The sequence below is a fragment of the Echeneis naucrates genome, chromosome 1 (assembly GCF_900963305.1).
Source record: "Echeneis naucrates chromosome 1, fEcheNa1.1, whole genome shotgun sequence".
Taxonomy (NCBI): Eukaryota; Metazoa; Chordata; class Actinopteri; order Carangiformes; family Echeneidae; genus Echeneis; species Echeneis naucrates.
In genome coordinates, this window is record NC_042511.1 from 679,686 (window position 1) to 699,685 (window position 20,000).

General features: G+C 45.5%; 3 protein-coding genes across 4 annotated transcripts in view; 1 reads left to right on the plus strand and 2 right to left on the minus strand.

The window, feature by feature from the left end:
* Window positions 1-297: 297 nt before the first annotated feature.
* pgap4 (post-GPI attachment to proteins GalNAc transferase 4) lies at window positions 298-4,628 on the minus strand. Its single transcript, XM_029494096.1, has 2 exons — window positions 4,491-4,628; window positions 298-4,177 (listed from the first exon to the last, which is right to left on the minus strand). The coding sequence occupies exon 2, from the start codon at window positions 4,060-4,062 to the stop codon at window positions 2,863-2,865; it is 1,200 nt and encodes a 399-aa protein (XP_029349956.1). The 5' UTR covers window positions 4,063-4,177; window positions 4,491-4,628; the 3' UTR covers window positions 298-2,862.
* A 3,601-nt stretch (window positions 4,629-8,229) lies between these two features.
* Window positions 8,230-11,121, plus strand: LOC115038934 (myelin and lymphocyte protein-like). The gene is made up of 4 exons (XM_029497270.1): window positions 8,230-8,377; window positions 9,769-9,936; window positions 10,015-10,140; window positions 10,352-11,121. Exons 1-4 carry the CDS (start codon window positions 8,288-8,290, stop codon window positions 10,424-10,426), a joined length of 459 nt encoding a protein of 152 aa, XP_029353130.1. The 5' UTR covers window positions 8,230-8,287; the 3' UTR covers window positions 10,427-11,121.
* A 3,952-nt stretch (window positions 11,122-15,073) lies between these two features.
* The window catches only part of LOC115061389 (equilibrative nucleoside transporter 2-like), a 6,891-nt gene continuing 1,964 nt past the window's right edge, over window positions 15,074-20,000 (minus strand). Inside the window, exons 6-15 of one of the 2 annotated variants that reach the window (XM_029529796.1) lie at window positions 19,733-19,867; window positions 19,556-19,653; window positions 19,391-19,460; window positions 19,203-19,291; window positions 18,732-18,840; window positions 18,153-18,238; window positions 17,866-18,062; window positions 16,143-17,647; window positions 15,576-15,686; window positions 15,074-15,102 (exon numbers count right to left, since the gene is read on the minus strand). In XM_029529796.1, the coding sequence (XP_029385656.1) occupies window positions 17,536-17,647; window positions 17,866-18,062; window positions 18,153-18,238; window positions 18,732-18,840; window positions 19,203-19,291; window positions 19,391-19,460; window positions 19,556-19,653; window positions 19,733-19,867 (896 nt within the window). In that variant the 3' untranslated portion in view covers window positions 15,074-15,102; window positions 15,576-15,686; window positions 16,143-17,535. Of the gene's footprint in view, window positions 15,103-15,575; window positions 15,687-16,142; window positions 17,648-17,865; window positions 18,063-18,152; window positions 18,239-18,731; window positions 18,841-19,202; window positions 19,461-19,555; window positions 19,654-19,732; window positions 19,868-20,000 lie in introns of both variants that reach the window. The other variant, XM_029529712.1, reaches the window with a different exon arrangement.

Sequence of the window (20,000 nt, forward strand, 5' to 3'; positions counted from 1 at the left end):
TGGATCTGGACTGACCAACCAGGATTCTGATCCTGAATCCCCCAAAAACTGAACATGATGACATCACGATGGACTTCCTGCAGGACTGGACCGGGGCCCCCTGCTGGACCTGGAACGCCTCTCATCACTGACGTTTGTCTTTTTCTCGAATTCAGATTTTTCCTTTCTCTGATGGTTGGTATCAATGATCTGGACCTGCAGGGTGATCTGAGGAACAGGAAGTAAGACATCCACCTCGGCTTCCCTTCGTCAGTAGACACAACATGTTTGACACCAAAATGACTTAAACTCTGTGATTTATTGTTTTATATGTCGTAAACAGTGAGAGAGTCACAGTGATAACACACAGGTCAAAGTTCAAATGCAGCCAAAAACAGAGAAGACTCATCTGCATCATCCTCCAGAGACGGACGGCTCCATCCGCTCAAAGCAAAACTTTAAATCTGAAGCTTGAAAAGGAAATAAACACTTTTTCATTTTAAGTCAAAAGAACCGGCGATCTTTGGTCAGAGGAGATTCAGAATGAGACAGGAGACATCGACGAAAGGTCGAAAAGAGTCATCAAATCCAGCAAAAGAATGATGATGTGTCTGTTAAACAGCGAACAAACAAAACAACTCCAACTACATTCGTGTTTGCATTGCACTGAAAGAAAGACAGCAATACTGTGACTTAAATATGAAGTAGAATTAGAATTACACGGCAGAAAGGAAAAAATAACACCTCAAAGATCGTCCTCAACCATCAATGTGATGAAAACTGAGGAGAAGCTATATTAAAGAGTTATATTTTAATTAATGAAGAAATTCCACCAAAATAGAAACTGCTGACAGTTTTAACTCATCTTAGTGTTCTTTCTTCATTTAATAGTCTTTTTATTAAAGTTCATTCACTACTGTAACTAAATCTGTTTACAGCCACATTAACGATGTATTGTAACATATTTTATATATGAAATATATGATATTGATCATCAGCCTCCAGCTGTTTGATCATTCACAATCGTGAATCAGAATTTCATATATTTTTAGGGAACTGTATATAAAAAGATATGTTCTAACCGTATTAGTCATTTATTCTCATGCAACAATCACTCAAAATATTCACACAAACATTCTTTTGCTGCAGAAACAAAACAGACTTTTTGCTAAATTCTGTTTTTCAATTCTCCAGAAAAAAGCCCAATAAGTAATATTTCAATCTGATGTAAACTGTTTTCATTTAAACTCTTTCTTTTTGACTTAATTATTTGTTTTCAGTCTTTTGCAGCCAACTAAACTTTAATTCCATGATTGTGATTTTAGTTTTAGAATCAATTCATTCTGCGTTTTTCTTCCTCCAGTGAAATTTCGGTGTAACTGGCAGTCTAGTGGGTTTTATTTTGGCAGGTACTTCGTGTGATTTTAACAGCATTAGTTTAAATTCATTCTTATGAACAAATTTAATCAGTCAAATATCACAGCAGATCAACTTCAGCATTCATTCATCAGGTGAAATATTCTCCTGACGTCAGAAACATTAAAGGCACATTGAGACAGTTCGCCAGCGAGAAATAAAAATGGATTTATGGATCAAGTAGATGAAGGATGTTTTTTGTTTTTTTTAATCTGTCTTTAATGGACTCTATTTCCCATGAGCCCCAGCTATTATCGAATCAGAGTTCACGAAAATATCAATTTAACCTGAAGACACCTGAAGACACCTTCAACATCCGAAGTGTCCAATAAAAAGGACAAAAGTGCGATGCTGTTGTTAGAGTTTGTGTTTCCTGCCAGGATGATGACGGCTGCTTCATTAGCTCAGCTTCAGCCATCTTTCTGATTACCAGCAGAACGTCATCCAGCTGAAGGACAGTTTCCGTGACAGTAAAAAAAAAAACATGAACCTTGTTAATGAACAGATTAGCTGGTGCTAACTGGTTAGCATGCTAACATCAGAAGCAAAACAAACTATTTCCACAATGAAAATAAAGACATTGTGTTTGTTGCTGAACTAATAATGTTTCATCTCGACTTCTAACTTACATTTAGCACCTTTAAAGGTCATTAAACACCCCAATTCAGTGATGTTGCATTTTTTATAGCTGCTTTGCGATAGTGTGATTTTTGGAAGAGACACAGCGAATGTTAGTATCTTTCTATGGTTCTTTCTTTGTTTCATCAGCATTTATTGATTAAGGCAGTTGGACTCGTCTTTCCCATCATTCCCTCCCTAAAACGACACGAACTCTCGGACTGTTCCTTTAAAGGTTCAGGTGGAGCTGTGTCGCTGCTCTTTGAGGTACAGTTTGTGTTTTAGTAGCTGTTTCTCCAGTGTCTTGTATTTAATATTGCTCTGCTCTAATGGATTTAATCATTCTTACAAAAAGCAACACTTGGTTGTGACCCATAAAGAATTTACTGACGTGTTCAACTTCAAACTGCCAGAAGTCTGAGCAGAGCAGATCGTTCGTCACATCCACTCCCTGGCAGAAGACCTTTTCTCTCTGATAAACTCTAAAATTTTCAAAATTGTAAGCAGTCAGCTAATGAGCAGAGACTCAGTCAGCTTACTTTGAACCCCGACTCCAGCTTGAATGAGGTCTGAGAACGAACCTTCAATAATCTGAACATCTGATTATTGTTCATGTTTCATCTGTCCGAACTGGACGATGACGGATTCTGGCAGCATCAGATAGTTTCAGAATAAATCCAGAGCTCAGACAGAAGACTCACCCAGAAAAACACATCAGCTTCACAGAAAACACAAACAAATTAAAGAAGTTCTCCAGCATGATGATGATAAAAAGTCCAGTCCGGTCTCAAACTGAAACCGGCGTAATGAGCGTAGTTTGTGTCCAGAGTGGGAGCAGAGTCCAGGCAGTCAGAGGAGTTTGGGCCTGAAGGGGTTGGGCCTGACGGAGGAATAGGCCCCGATGTGGGTGATGAGGTTGGGCTCCACGCTGTGCGCTTGCTCCCCGGGGACAGACCTCGCCATTTGGTACAGCACCATGTCTTTGGCGTTGCCCTTGACGCAGAAGGAGCCGTCCAGGTACTCGGCCACTCTCATGGAGGCGTTCCCAGGATACAGCATGGCCGGGGTGCAGCACTCGGTGGCCGGCGAGACGGCGTAGAGCTGCGGGGAAAGCCTCCGCAGCTCCAGAAGGTAGTGGCGGCCCAGGAGCTCTGCGGCAGCCATGAAGTAGAGGGTGAAGAAGAGGAGGTGGCCGGCCGACAGCGAGAAGGAGAACGAGCAGAGCTTCCAGTGAGGAACGGTGAGCAGGAGCGCCGTCGCTCCCACCAGGCCGAGGCCGACCCACTCCAGGATGCGGTACGGCTCCGGGTTCCAGTAGCGCTGCAGCCTTTCGGGGTGATACAGCTTGATGTAGAGCGTCCGGAAGGAGAACCGCCGTGACAAAAGGTCTTTGACCACGGTGAAGAAATCCTGTCGGGGCAGAGCGTCGTCCTCCAGGACAACCACGTTCTTCGGCCTCACCAGCTCCCACCCTCTGCGCAGACAGAACACATAATCCCTCTTCTCCTTCTCGAAGGTGTTAACTCGCTCCTGGTTGGCCTGCTGCTCCTGGGGGGAGCGCCGGACCACCCTGAAGTGGGCCTCCAGCAGTTTGGCGTCCTCGTTGGCCAGAGGCCCGTTTTCCACGTCGCAGACCAGCACCTCTGCGCACCGCCGCTCCCCGCAGCCGCCCAAAAGGGCGCTCAGCTGCCGCATCACCTGGAGCAGGTAGTGGAAGTCCCGGCCCTCGCTGCGCCTGGCAGTTACCACGGTAACCAGCAGCTCCGGATCCTGGGATATCTTGCTGAACCTGGAGGACGCTGCTGCCGCCGCCATGGAAGCGCTGTGCCAGAACCGCAGGGCGTCCTGACCCCGGGCCAGACTCTCCTGCAGGACCTCCTCACTCATGGAGTCCAGGTACACGGACTTGATGAAGAAGTAGGAGTAGAGCAGGTGATGGCAGCACAGAGGGAGAACGACGCAGAACGTGAGCACGGACAGGACCAGGCCTTGGGCGACGGGTTTGGACCATCTCAGCTGCTGACCGAAGAACGCTCTCCACCGAGGCATTGATGATGACGGCGACCGCTCAGGTCCGCCCCCACTCTCCCAGCATGCACTTCCAAACAGGAAGTCCAACGACGAGTCTGAGGAGACGGTTCAGCTCTGGTCCTGGACTGAAAACCTGAACCAAAACCAGAAACACAAAATCACCTTTACAGTGGAAACGAGTTAAAAACAAGCTGGATCAACAACCAACAAAAAACAAAACAAAGTTTAAATTCTGCTCACTTTAACTTAACTTAATTAAATCTGACGACACACAACAGCAAAGAGCTGCTCACTTTGTCTCTGAACCAGAACCAGAACACCCAGATGTGGGCCACCTGAGGCCAGATCACGTGATCTGAACCACGAAACGGCGTGACCCAGCAGTCTGATGACACACAACAGTCCGAATGACAACTATGAACAACAGTCAACAACAAACACTTCACCTGCTTCGCCTTTATTTTGACAGTCATGTGTCTTCCGGTCCGGGGAGGACCAGAACGGGGCGGGCAGGTTCTGGTCCAGACGGTCCCGGAGCTGCTGTGGCCGGCGGGTCAGCGGGTCGGTGGTTCCGTGTTCGCCGCCATGTCTAAACGTCACAGATACCGTAATACACCCGCAGCGCCGTAACACCGAGAAAAAAGGCGCAGCGGAAAAGTCACGACGTGGTTCCGACCGACAGGTGGCGCCAAAATACCAGAGAGAGCACGTGGAGGCTGACTTCTCACAATGAACACTAATATGTGGAATTCACTGCTGACTCTTTTATAATTGTTGTGTGAACTTCAGCCCGTTTTATCATTTAAGATCACATTTTACTGATTGACTCCTGGCTTTCTTTTGTTGTGCGTTTCTGCGTTGTGTTGCATTGCTGGCGTGTACTGTGAGCTCCGGGTTACAAAGAACGAACAGAGACTCTCTAATAGTACTAATGGTAACAGCTGCATGGACAGATGTGGTGACGATAACTGTTCATCCTTACAGTCCGCTACAGCAGCACTCAGCACAGGAAAAAACAGAAGTTAACAGAGAACATGTAAATAAACGTTTAAAAGCAAAAACAGATGTGTAGAAGCTGAATTGCACAGTTAAAGTGTGTAATGATACTGTTGGTTACATTCCACCGCTGCTCTGAATTAAACTGACACTACAGCACTGACAATACTGACAGTTCATATTATGTTAATCTGTACAGTTATGATAATATTGTGTGGGTATGTTATAATAATTAGGCTTAGAGTTGATGTGCGTGTGAATAAACAGGCGTTCCTAATAAAGTGATCACGGTGTGTCACTGTCCATCTCATCTCTGACGTCAAACACATGAAAGGTTTATCGGGAACATCTGAACTCCTCCTTCTATCTGACAAAGTATTCAGATTATCAACAATATATTTCAGATTTCAATCAAAAAGTGTCAAACTCACATTCATGCTGCAGAACTCAACAGCAGCGTCGTCTGTAAGAGGAGCGCAGAATGAAAATGAACCTGCTGAGCTGCATTCTTTCCTTCTGACATCTGCAGCCTTGTTAAAATAACTCCTCAAAAATCACTTTGCTTCTGAAGAAGATAGTCATCAGACTTTCAGACATTTTAATCTGCAAAACCCAGTTAAAGAAAGTTTCCAGCTCAGTCTGAGCTCTTCTTCACAGGTAACTTCCCCGTTAAAAATAAACTAGTTAAAGATGTTTGTGTGTAATTTGCAGATTAAATGATCAGTTATTTTAACGAGGCCGCTCACTGATAATCCGAAGATATATTCAATCTGAACATGAAATTAGGGAAGAATTATACTTTTATCTCCGTTCGATCCTGCTGCTGTGCTCAGTGACCACTTCCTGTCCGGAAGCCGCCGTCAGTTCGGTGGTGACACGGATCCATCACACTACAGGTACAATTTTTTCTGCCGGGCCAGGCCAAACTGAGCCGGGCCAAACTGAGCCAGGCTAAACTGAACCGGGCTGGTAGGCAGGACCAAAGCTGGTAATCAAAACCTGCTGCCAGAGTGTCCTTGAGCAAGACACCGAATACAACAGTTGTATTCAGCTGAGACAGGAAATGTGGGAGTTGGACCTCCTGCTCAGGGCGCCCGCCGACCAGCACCGGCCTGAGGACGAACCTGGACGGGTCGTTCGTCTCAGTTCTGCTGACAGGATCGGCGGACCTGATGGGACCTGATGATGAGCTGGTCCAGTCTGGACTGAACCATTTATCACCCTGTCATGAATATTCAGCACCACCGATTGACCTGAAGATTAGATAACATGGCGTCTCCCCAGCAGACGGCCCATCAGGGAGACAATAGAGCCGGGGGGGCCGGAATTCACCTGCAGCTCAGGTTGCATCATTTTTTAGAAATAAGATGTGTGAATAAATTAGAGGATCAGAAAATCTGGGACTGGTTTTCAGGAGGATTTGTAGTTCGGAGGAACACCAGAGGGATCTGGTTCTGGTTTTGAGAGTCCTGGTCCTCTCTGAAACGGTCCTCGGCATGCTGTCTGGTCCATCTGGACTAAGTTTCAGGCAGCAGGATCGGGTGACAGCAGCAGGAAACCAGATCCAGCTCAGCGATTATCGGAGGTGTTTGTCGGACAGCTCTCCTGATGCTGCTCGTTTCCATGGCTCTGTTGTTTACAGCCGCAGGTGTGAAAGGCCCGGGGGCTCTAAACCGAACCCTGAACCCGGATCAGGCAGTCCAACAGGAACACTGATGATCCCAACAAAAACATCTCCAACCCATTCTTCAGAGGGACTTCTGCTCAAATCTTCATCAGCTTGTTTTAACTTGAACCACATCTGAAGATTCATTTAGCTTAGCACAAAGAATGTAAACGGGGGGAAGGTTAGCTTAGCACAAAGACTGTAAACGGGGGGAAGGTTATCTTAGCACAAAGACTGTAAACAGGGGAAGGTTAGCTTAGCACAAAGACTGTAAACGGGGGGAAGGTTAGCTTAGCACAAAGACTGTAAACGGGGGGAAGGTTAGCTTAGCACAAAGACTGTAAACAGGGGAAGGTTAGCTTAGCACAAAGTCTGGAAACAGGGGGGAAGGTTAGCTTAGCACAAAGACTGGAAACAGGGGAAGGTTAGCTTAGCACAAAGACTGTAAACAGGGGGGAAGGTTAGCTTAGCACAAAGACTGGAAACAGGGGAAGGTTAGCTTAGCACAAAGACTGGAAACAGGGGGGAAGGTTATCTTAGCACAAAGACTGGAAACAGGGGAAGGTTAGCTTAGCACAAAGACTGGAAACAGGGGGGAAGGTTAGCTTAGCAAAAAGATTGGAAACAGGGGAAGGTTAGCTTAGCACAAAGACTGGAAACGGGGGGAAGGTTAGCTTAGCACAAAGTCTGGAAACAGGGGAAGGTTAGCTTAGCACAAAGTCTGGAAACAGGGGAAGGTTAGCTTAGCACAAAGTCTGGAAACAGGGGAAGGTTAGCTTAGCACAAAGACTGTAAACGGGGGGAAGGTTAGCTTAGCACAAAGAAACAGGGGGAAAGGTTAGCTTAGCACAAAGACTGGAAGGTTCCAGTTTCTGTGATCCTCACAATTTTGGTCATGTGATTGTACTTTTCTTAGCTCCTGCTAATCTAAATAAATATAAAAGTAAAATTATCATGAACAAATAAAAGTCTTCATGAACGAGCTTTAACTCAGAATATTTTATAGAGAAATATTCATCATAATAAACAGAAATATCTCATAGTTGGTCCCTGAGTGTGTTAAAAACCCCAAAATTCACTTTGTCAATAAATTGATGTGATTTTATTCAGCACAACTACTAAACTGACGAATGACAATAATCCATCTTCTACCGCTTTTCCGTTTCCGGGTCGCGGGGTGCTGGAGCCAATCCCAGCCAACGATCAGGGTGAGGGGCGGGGCCACCCTGGACATGACAATAATGATAGTAATGATAATTATTGTTTGATTATTCTGTTTCTAAATCAGGAGAAAGCTGAACTGGAGTGTGTTTCCTGATACTGTTGTTGTTGTTGTTGTTGTTGTTGACGGAGGCTGATGCTGGTTGTCATGGTGATGAATGAGTCACAACACTGGTCAAACACTGGTAACAGTGTGTTTGGCACTGACCTCCATCAGCCTCCATCAGCCTCCATCACCCTCCGGGCCCAGCAGCCGGTGGCCGGATGGGGATTCCGGTTTTTCCAGTCGGCTCCTCTGCGCTAAAACGGCGGCTGCTCTGAGTCCGGTTCAGTGCGCGCGGCGGCAGCGGCAGCGACAGCATGGCCTCCAACACCGCCACCATGGGGAACCTCCCCAGGGGGGTCGGGATCTGCACCACCATCCCAGACATCCTCTACGTGCCGGAGCTGGTAAGAACCTGGATTTTACTCCGACACGAACTTTTCTGGGCGCTCGGCTGCGCGCTTTTACGCGCGAACGAAAACGTCCTGTCTTTGGTTTCAGTTGGAGTGAAGCTGCTGTGAAGCTGCACTAAAGGTAAAAAACCTTCATGGCAGACGACACACAGGATTATTGTGGTGGTTTCGATTTCCTGAATCATGGAACAGGACTGAAACCAAAAAACATTTTTTAGACAGAACCTTTTTTTTCAGAGCGATAATATCAAATAATTCAATGGTTCACACTTGAATAGTCTCATAAATGTGATGCTTTAAATGATTATGGCTCCTTTTATGATTTAATAAAATCTGTAATATTTATAATCAGATTGGGGAAACAATCATGTTTTATGTTTCACATTGAAACATCTAGGCTGCAGTATCAGAAATGTTTTAGGTTCAGATTACACCAAAGACTGCTCTCTCTGCGTGAGCAACACTAGAAAATATGTTTGTAAAGAGGGGGGGTCAAAGGTCACAGACGGAGCAGATGAAAAAAAAACAGCTGACATGACAAAGATAGAAATGTTGAAAAGCTCCCATCCAGAGTGACGTCAGGAACGTCTGAGCAGAGAAGGAATGTTCCGGGCCTCTTCACGTCAACTCATCACACACACACACAGCACAGTGTGTGAGCAGATGGATTTTGATGGGGACGGCAGGTGGAGGAGGGCGGAGCTTCATAAATAATACAGTTTGTCAATCATTGGAGGTTTAGAGTGAACGACGGGATGAACACAATAATGGAGCGTAAAGTTCCTGCTCGGGAGGATCAGTCTGAGGACGGCTCCTCACCGCTGAAAATACCAACTGTTAGGATTTCTGAAGCAACAATTCATACATTTTTAAGATTTATAAATGGACAAACAAAAATAACAAAATATATATTCATGAATAAATCGTAGAATGTTCCATTTTATGTGAAAAGGAAGATCTGAAATAGAAAACAGATCCTCGTTAAAGTGAACACAACGTAATGTTCGTTTTTGAAAAGATGCTCCATTTAGAGGATAATAAACCAAGAAGCAGCAGATGGATTAGTGGGCGGAGCTACTTTGGATGGATTTAATATCAGTTATCAGCAACACGTTAACTTAAGTACTTTTCAGTGCCGATCCAAGAGAGGGCCAACAGATCTGGATCAGTTTACCGGATTTATCGAAGCAGTTCAGCTAAAAACAGGAAAAACCAGAAAACACACGGAAAGATACTAAATCCCAACTCACAGGTGACTGAACAGGTTAGACTGAAGCAGCAGAGAGCAGACAAAGACAGGAAATACAAAGAATAAGAGGAAGCAGCTTCAAAATAAAACAGGAAGTACAGTCCGCCCTCCTGACCAGTTCCCGGTCTTCCTGCAGATCTTCGGAGGTCTGGTCTGGATCCTGGTGGCCTGCACCCTGGTGGTGCCGGCGAACCCTCAGGGCTGGGTCATGTTCGTGTCCGTCTTCTGCTTCGTGGTGACCTTCATCTGGATGGTGGTGTTCGCCTGTGGGGGGCATTACAACAAGAGCAGCTGGGCAGCAGCAGTAAGTTTCCAACACAACACAACCTGTTGTCATCACAAACTGCAGGACATGGAAGATCTCAGCTTCTCCTCCTTCCAGGACTTCATCTATCACGGCATCGCCGCCTTCTTCTACCTCAGCGCTTCAGTGGCTTTGGCCAAAGTGACTCTGGACATGAAGGATGGGACCAACTTCCAGAACTACCAGCTGGACATCTCCGCAGTGGTGAGTCGGGCTGCTGAGCAACGATCCTGAAGGTTTCTGAGTTATCCAACAAATGCACAACAAAACGCTGTGATGACTGAAGCAACAATTTCAGATCTTTGAGCTCTGTATGAGCTCTTGGACACACCAGGGAGGAAGTTCTGCTGGCCCTGTTGACCTCCTGACCTTTCCCCAGGTGGAGATATTCATGGCGTTGTCTTTGTCTCCTCAGGTCTTCTCGTACGTGGCGACTCTCCTCTACTTCGTCCACACCATCCTCTCCGCCATCCGATGGAAATCTTTTTAGACGTCTCCGTGCTGTGGAGCTCGAGGAGCGGCCCTTCGTAGACGGGTCCTCTAAAGGATTTGGTCCCTCAACTGGGACAGACGCAGCGGAGCTGTTAGCCACCACGCTAACTGATAACGTGTGAACGTGTTGGAGTCTCCGTGTGAGACACTTCGATCTGTGCTGGTTATTATATGATGATGATTTTTATGATTATAAAAACGTTATTATTTCATGACAGTTCATTGACAGAGATGAAACGCTGCCAAAGTCGTGTTGGAGGCTGTGTGATCTTTTTAAGTAGGAGTAGGAGCTGCGACTTAAGATGGCGGCCTCCTGTGTGTCGACGCAGCCGTGCTTTTGGTTCAACATTGAGTGTTTGTCGTTTTTTATGTTTTAAAAATGAAGACGCCTGAAAATCAAACTCACGTTTCACTTCACTATTATTTTGTCCATCCTGCAGCCTCGACGTGTGCCGGTGTTTTAGTTTGGTGTTTTACTTTGGTGTGGCTGCTTTTATACTTTCATAAGCGTCTAAACTTCGTCAAATCAATTAAAATAAAGTCAAATATTTGGATCCAAACAGGAAATTGAATTAGGAAGGTAATTACAATGATATTTTTTTTTATGTGATCCTTTTTGTTTTTTAAATGCTTTGAAATATTGAATTCAGAAAAAATGAATAAACGTGTTTGTTTTGAAATGATTTTTTATTTATCCAGAAACATAAATAAAACGGCACACATTCATACATCTACCTTTAGTTTGCATCATCGACATGGTTCAAACCATAAACATCTGTGAGATGAATATTTATCGATGTGTTGCCGCGGTGACGGAACAGCTTGTTAGTTTTTCATCAGCTGAAGCCTTGAGGTCAAAGGGGGCCGATCCGGCTCCGTCACACACGGAGGACTCACTGGGATCTGAGGCAGAGCGGCCCATTTAAAACCAGTTTGATTCGTTGGGTGATAAATGAGTGACAGGTCCTGTTCGGAGCGTCTGCTCTCCGTCAGTGTTTTATGTGTGATTGCTGAGTCAAAGTCCCGGCGTGAGCCAACATCCCAGAATTCATTGTGCCTGACTAACAAAGTAAGACTCTAACCCTAACCCTAACAGCTGCACGAAAAAGCGTCTGAGGATCAGACCTGGTGGACCAGGTCTACTGCAGGATGGGGCCCCTGAACTGGGGACACCAGTGATGTTTGGAGGGTGGTCTGGGTGGTCCAGTCTGTCAGTCAGACAGTAGCCCCGCCCCCTAACTCCTCCCCTTTCCCTCTAAATGAACTTCATGTTGTATTTCAGAGCAGAAACTCATCAGGAAGGAGGAGGGACATTTTCCCATAGACTTCAGCACAACCTGACATTGGAGTCGCCCCCTGATGGTGATTTGACAGAAAGTTTTTAAATGTTGTGAAACTTCAATTTAAAAAGTTGGGATCCTTCTCTTTCTAGGACCAGAACCAGGACCAGGAACAGGATCAGGGTCAGGACCAGGACCAGGAACAGGAACAGGATCAGGACCAGGACCAGTGTCAGGACCAGGGTCAGGACCAGGAACAGGATCAGGATCAGGATCAGGACCAGGGTCAGGACCAGGGTCAGGACCAGGGTCAGGACCAGGAACGGGACCAGAAGCAGGACCAGGGTCAGGACCAGGACCAGGACCAGTGTCAGGACTAGGATCAGGATCAGGACCAGGACCAGGATCAGGATCAGGACCAGGGTCAGGATCAGGATCAGGATCAGGACCAGGACCAGTGTCAGGACTAGGATCAGGATCAGGACCAGGATCAGGATCAGGATCAGGACCAGGACCAGGGTCAGGACCAGGGTTAGGACCAGGGTCAGGACCAGGATCAGGACCAAGACCAGGACCAGGATCAGGACAAGGATCAGGACCAAGACCAGGACCAGGGTCAGGACCAGGATCAGGACCAAGACCAGGACCAGGATCAGGACAAGGATCAGGACAAGGATCAGGACAAGGACCAGGACCAGGACCAGCACCAGAATCAGACCAACCAGCTTCACTGGTTGACTCTACATGTGTAAACCAGATCAGCGGTCCAGATCAGTCCGGAGAATAAACGGCCATCAAGCAGCTCCGGTCTCTGATGCAGAACCTGAAACCAGGTTTAATGGACCAGAGCGGAGAGTAAATACAGAACAGGCCTTCACACGCAGACACGCAGTGAACTGCAGCTCTGCTCTATAATTGATGAAAACACTGAAGCATCTCCATGAAACTGAAGACGGTGGAGCGTCAGTGAGGCTGCAGGCGCCTGAGTGACGACAACAACAACAACTGTCAACAATAATCAACAACGTTCACCACAATCACCAAAGACAGCAGTCAGTTTCTTCTTTTTAGAAATGACTATAAATCATTAGTTATCATAAAACACAACAGATACACACACTGTGTTTTCTTGTGTTGGGTTGTGTGTCGCTGTGGAGGCCTCTGCTGCCTCCTGCAGTCGAACTGATGAAACTGCAACGTTGGAACGCGAAACATTTCAGGAATCATTTCAGGATTCGAATGAAAACTTCTTTATTTCACTTTTGTTCCCTGTTTAATATCTTTACGTTGTTTTTTTCACTGCTGCTGAAATTTCCTAATTCTGGGATGAATTCCTGAATTTAAAGATCACAAAATGTTTGTTAGTGTTCACAACAAGATTTAAAAGAAACATTTAACAAAATACAGAAACAATCCCCCCGATGGCCTTTGTGACCTTCAGTGAGTCCAACTTCGATCCCCAAAATATTCCTGCCGGTCCGAGGTTCAGGCCAGCTTGGTGATGGCGACACTTCCTTTGATCCAGAGCGTGTCGACGTCGCAGAGTGGCGTCAGTCTGTGGTGGAAGTCGAACAGCTGCTGTCCGTCCACAAACACACGAAAGCGACCGAGTTCGCAGTGAATCTCCAGCTGCAACGTTCAAAGTCACATCTGAGAGTCGCACTTCAGGGTTACTCTGTGAATTTCTGTTGTTTGTTGGTCGATAAATTCTTACTCCTTCAAGATTCCACCTTGTTTGTGTATTTGTGGTTTTGTTGTGTTGTATATAGATACATTTAATGAAAATTTACTGGACAATGAAGGAATCATTTTGTTTTTAAAAATGTGACTCTGCCTGAGGAATGAGAACATTTTCTACCAAAATCACGTTTGTATCTCTTCTCACTAATTTTCTAACATCAAAAGTGGATATTCTTATTTTTGTTGGTTTCCAAACAATCAGTGACGATCAGTCGTACCCTGTTGAGCTCAGCGGTCAGATGACCGGAGGGGGTCCGTCGTGGACCATCATGAGTTCCTGCTCTGGTACCTTGAATGGCTGGCCTCTGATGAAGGGGAAAAACGGGACGGCTCGGTCCGGCTCCCCCCAGGATCCGGACACACAGGCTCTCCGCAGGACTTGACGGTCCCTGAAGCGGACGCAGAGCTCCAGGGCCACGTCGGGTGGAGGCTCCCTGGACGTCCCACAACCACAAGTCAGGGCGACGTAGAACCTGCCAGAAGGTCCGACAGCAAAGTGAAGCTGAGCTCAGGAACCAGGGCCATGGGTCATGAAGAACCAGGTGTGGACCAGGACCGGACCAAGTGTGGACCAGGACTGGACCAAGTGTGGACCAGGACCAGACCAGGCCCGGACCAAGTGTGGACCAGGACTGGACCAGGTGTGGACCAGGACCGGACCAGGACCGGACCAGGACCGGACCAAGTGTGGACCAGGACCGGACTAGGCCCGGACCAGGACTGGACCAGGTGTGGACCAGGACCGGACCAGGCCCAGACCAAGTGTGGACCAGTACTGGACCAGGTGTGGACCAGGTGTGGACCAGGACCGGACCAGGCCCGGACCAAGTGTGGACCAGGACTGGACCAGGTGTGGACCAGGACCGGACTAGGCCCGGACCAGGACTGGACCAGGTGTGGACCAGGACCGGACCAGGCCCAGACCAAGTGTGGACCAGTACTGGACCAGGTGTGGACCAGGTGTGGACCAGGACCAGACCAGGACTGGACCAGGACCGGACCAGATGTGGACCAGGACCGGACCAGGACCAGACCCGGACCAGGTGTGGACCAGGACCGGAACCACATTCAACTTTTGCACTTAAATCTGAGAGTCCGTATTTGTTCTGTTGCGTTAAAAGTCTTTTCAGTGTGTGTTAATTTATTAAGTTCTGAACTGACGGATGTGATTTGAAAACGTTTCGACGGTTTCCTCACCTGTCCGGACGGCCGTCCACCACGCCGACCACGACGACCTTCTTCCCCGGACGCATCCCACCTGAGATGTGACCTCTGAAGGGAACAGCCTGAACACAAAACACAATACACATAAAAATTGTGTATTTTATTTAGGCCACTGAGGAAAAACCTCTGAGTTCAAGAAAAAAGCTTTAAAATGATTATTGTACAAAATGTATATATATATTTTGGTTTTTACTAAAAAAGTAGAATTGTGTTTATGATAAAGTTATCACATATTTTGTGTTGTTGTGTTGTGTTATCCTTATTAACATTTTTCATTTTTTAAAATTATGACTTTACTCTCATAACTACGTTTTTATTGAATGTACTAATCTGTTGATCCTTTTGTTCGTCTTTATCTCACCAGGTTTCTCGGAGCCTCACCGCCGGCGGTAGTTTCCTCAGACCCGACTCTCTGTGGAATCCCCCATTTCTGAAAACAACAAATGAAAATGACTCTGGCTGATTTGTCCTTTTGTGATTTAAAGTGATTTAAATGACAACGTGGTCAAAAGATTTTTGGAAATTTGCTTGAAGACAATTTGCCTCAAGGAGGAACATCCGCCAAAGTATTACCGTCCAGATGTTTATTAAGCCCAGATAACTCATAATTATAAAGAAAGTTCATCCAGATATTTGTTCAAATCAACTTTCGGGGCGCCTCTTGTGAGAGTTCAGCGTTGATGATGTCACCTGACCTGAAGGTTACCGTCTTCAGTCTTTTATTTTGTTATTTCTACCAGGAAGTTGTGTGTTTGATTCCAGGCAGCTTGAATCTCTGAGCTCAGCAGGTTGACATTCCTGTAAAACCTAAAAAAACTGACGTTGATCTGAAGAGAACTGAACTGACTGTGCTGTGTTGTGTGTCTGTGACTTGCGGCCTGTTGATCAGTTGTGTTAACTCACCTTCCTGCCCTGAAGCGCCACTCTGTGTGTTTCAGCCATGTTGATCTGCAGTAAACCAGCAGAGGAAAGAGCTGCTGGGCCAGTTTTCCTGCCTCCGACGTCTCCTGTGGACTGAACACACAGATAATCAGCTGCCCTGCATGCCTCGCTCTCTTTCTCAGGTCAAAAACAAAAGAGCTTATTGTTCACTTAGCTGCAGACAAAGCGCCTCATTAAAGCGTCCTCAGGTTGTTGGACTTTTGTTTCTACTTTTCATCAAAACACAACAAACTTCAGCTGCTCCTGTTTTTAACCAACTAAAGTTCACTCAGAGTGACACAACTGAACGGCAACTCAAACCGACATTCACATAAAGTGATGATGCCCTTTGACTTCATGTGTTTTTGTCAGCTCATGTTTTATTTAATTATAGATTTAACTTTTTAAATTTGTTTCTGAAAAAAAAAAAGATTTTTATTTGAAGGTTAACTTGTTAGACAGGAAATGGAAGTCTGCCTGAGCCACATTCATTAACTCTAATTTCTGTTTGTCAAACACAAACATCAGAAGCATCAAAAATGAACATACCAAATTGTCGTTTTGACGACGAATCATAACAATGTGTCTCTAAACAGTCTGAGGACGATTTTTAATCCACATTGTTCGGCTGACATCATACAGACCGGCTCACTTTTTCACCAGATCAGTCACTGCATCGCCTTCTCGTCTTGTTGCCACTTTCCTTATCATTTTCCACGAAGGAAAGAATGTGAGGAAGCAGGAAACTGTCAGAGCAGGTCGGTCTGCAGCCAAGCTGACTGTTGGATTGAATGAACGTGTGAATTCATTCATTGGTCACACTAACAGGAAGAACAGTGATGTCATTATTTTACAGCCAATGGCGCCATTTCCTGTCAAACATTACCGCTGATGTTTGTACAGGCAACGCCCCGGAGCACGGACGCCCAGGATAGCCATAACAGGATGCATTATGGGAAGAACAAGTCTGGTGCTTTGGACAACGTTTCCTTCAGATCTCAGACAGATCCGATCTCCAGTTTATTACAAAAGCAAATATGTATTATTAAAAAAGAAAAAAAAGTAGTAAACACAAACTTTTTTTCATAAAAACAAAGTGGAATGTTACAAAAAAAATACATACAAAATACAAAATAAGTGCTCTTTAAGAAAATGTCAAATCCAGTGTTAAAACAAGAACACAAATAGGGTTCCAAAATTCCAGGAATATTCCAGGCTGGGATCCTTCCCTGGGAGTTAACAGGAACAACGCGGGTGTTTCCAAAACAGAGAACTTAAATGTGGTTACTGAAGCGTCATTGAGGCTGCACAGGAACGCTGAGTGTTCATTTTTAGCTTCTTTAAAACTAAAAATTATACTCAGTTCTGTTGAATGTCACATTTTTAAAATTCTATTATTCTGCGTTGATGTCAGCTTCTGACAAAAATACTTTTCTTTTTTTTTAATTACCCAAAGTTCCCAGCTAACCTGCGATCTGGGAACGTGTAAGTGGTAGAAGATGAATGAATGAATTAAAATTTCCCATTAATTCCCAATAAACTTCCCATCGGGAATATTTCCAAAGTTCCCCATCTTAACTTCACTTGGACAGTTTCTGGAAATTTTCCAACAATAAACGAAGCATAAATAGGTCAGTGTGTGACTCAGCAGGCAGCACAGATCTGCAGCCAATAGCAGCGCTGCATCGCTGTGAGGTCACTGCTGCTCAGGAAAATGGCCGATTCTTTGACCCTTTTACTTAATTCAGTGAAAAGTTTGTCTCAGAACGGTTCCAAAGTTCAGCATTTTGTTAAAATCTTTCATTACCCTGAATGTGCCTTCAAAATAACCTTCAGTTTTCTTCTTGAAAATGTTCAAATGATCCAAATCAGGAGGATTTTTTTCCCTTTTTGTTTTAAAAACATCTGAATAAAGTTTGTGAGATTCACTCGTCCTGCCGGTTCAGACCAGTTTTCCCAGTAAGAAGGAGAACGACGCGCCGATGGCCAAACCCAGAACCAGGAAGAAGGTCATCAGAGAGCCGGCGGTCTCACAGTCCTTACAACGCACCAACCTGACAGACACACACAAAACACAGTTACACCTCCAGCAAAACACAAAACTCTTGAAACGGGACAAAATGTTCACTTCAGAATGGTGATTAATCCACCACAACATCTGTTCAGATAGAAACTAAATTTAAAAACTGTCACCTCTGCAGGTCACCCTGAAGGCAGCGAAGACTGGCTGCAGACTTTTTACTGAATGAAAAATGAAAACCTTAAGACTCACTGAGGAGCGTAGGACATGCAGAGAGTCGCCAGGTAACCGTTGGAGAAGGAGAACAGGGCCATGATGGTGATGAAGGCGAAGTCGTGACGGAAGATGACGGGGAGGCGGGACTTCTCCACGTTACACAGCATGAGCAGAGGGATGAAGACCAGGCGGGAGAGGACGGCGACAGGAAACAGACGGCTCTCCTTCGACGGCTGCAACGCCAAAACATCCAGACGGTTAGAAATCAGAACGGTGTCTCAGGGACGGATCATCAGGGAAAAACAAAATGGCTGCAGACTCACCCACATGACCAGCGACGGGGCGCCGCGGCCGACCAAATCCATGAGGTTAAAAACGATGAAGCAGCAAACACAGGTGAAGACTTTTTCTGTCAGAGAGAGATTACAGATGATTTCCAACATTTAAACCGTCAGAGGTGACTACAGAGGTGATGAAGATAAAGAAGGCAAGTTTGGCTCAACCCGTCCATCTTTTAATCACTGACCTACTTTATTATTATTATTATGACTTTATCGTGTATCAGCTGCTTGTTTTGTAACTTATCTAGAATGTTTAACTTCCTTATGTTTTATCTATTCATACTAAATTCATGTACTCAATAATAATAACAACATCCTGTTCGGGTTCATCTGTGACTCTAAACTGTCGTAGCTCTGAGTGGTTGTTGGTCTGAATGGAAGATGAATGAATGGATGAATAATAACTTATGAACAGCCGTAATGAATTGAAAAGAAAAGAACATCCGGTCTTGCTCCTGAGAAGTTGCAGATTTTCTAAATAAAATTGTTTGTGCAGCTGAATTGTCTGACTTCCTGTTCCTGTTTGTTTTGGCCCTCAAAGCAAAGAGTGTCTCTGCTCACTCCAGGAAACGTTTTCCTCGTAGACGGTCTGCACTCGCACCGTGATGACCGGAAACACCGACAGGGTGACAGCAAACACACATGTGACGCACAACGCCATGACCCAGATCTGTGACACACAAAGAGACGACCCATATCACCATGATGACAACTTACTCCTCATCTAACCAAACCAGCATTATTAAATAAACTTCATAGAAGACGAATTGCACATCATCAACACATGTAGCTTTTAACTATAACGTGAAAAACATGCAATTAATGAAGGGCCTGTAGAAAGATAAAACCGGAGGAGATAAAACGCTGACAAAAATAAAATTAGAAACTGCTGACAATGATGAAATATGAGGGAGTTGGTTAAATAAAGAGGACTGAAGAGCTGTAGTTGAAGTAGGACTACAGTAAGCGATGACGAGATGCTGCTTCAGCACTCTCCTGACAATCGATGTGAAATAAAACATAAAAACAAACCTTTTTGAAGACGGCAAACACCGACGAGCGTTCCTGACCTTCTGCCAACTTTGTATCCAACTTCCCATTAGCTTCAAGCTCTTTGTTTTCTGTAAAGGGGGGAAAAAAAAAAAAAAAACACAAACATGTCAGTGTTAGTTTCTCTCTGTGTCTGTCCGTCTGTCCGTTCAGTCTTTGGAGAAGCTGACCTGAGCTGCTGACAAGCTCCTTCGACATCTCCGCCGTGTCAGACCTTTTCATGTAAAAACGGGCAAATTCCTGCCGAGAACAAAACATATCATGTTATCGAAAAAGCCAAAAAAGCCAAGATGGCTGACGGGCAGATTCCAGGAGTCAGTGTTGTGTGTCCTCACCAGGTGTGGCAGCAGCATGTAGCACAGCAGAGTCCCCAAAGTGGCCACACAGGGAGTGATGAAATATGCCAACGCAGCCAAACGTTCATCTGCATTACCTGCAGCAGCACCAGATGGTTTGAATTGTGTTGTGTTGTTGTTGTTGTCGTCAGTGAGTGACGTTGAACTGTTACTCACTTAAGATGGAGCAGAACATGGCGAGGGCGGCGAAGATCCCGGCCAGACCCTGACCGCTCATAAACAAGGTGCTGTAGCGAGGCGGGAACAGGCCAACCACACCAAAGAGACTGCCCTGCAGCACAGCACTGCACACTGCAAACACACACACAGACACACAACATGGTGTCATTAAAGTCCTCAGGTGGCTGGTTATTTATCGTTATTATTAAAACATCAGTTCAGAAATTACTCATCACTTCAGGAGCTGGAGGGAATTTAAAAGTCC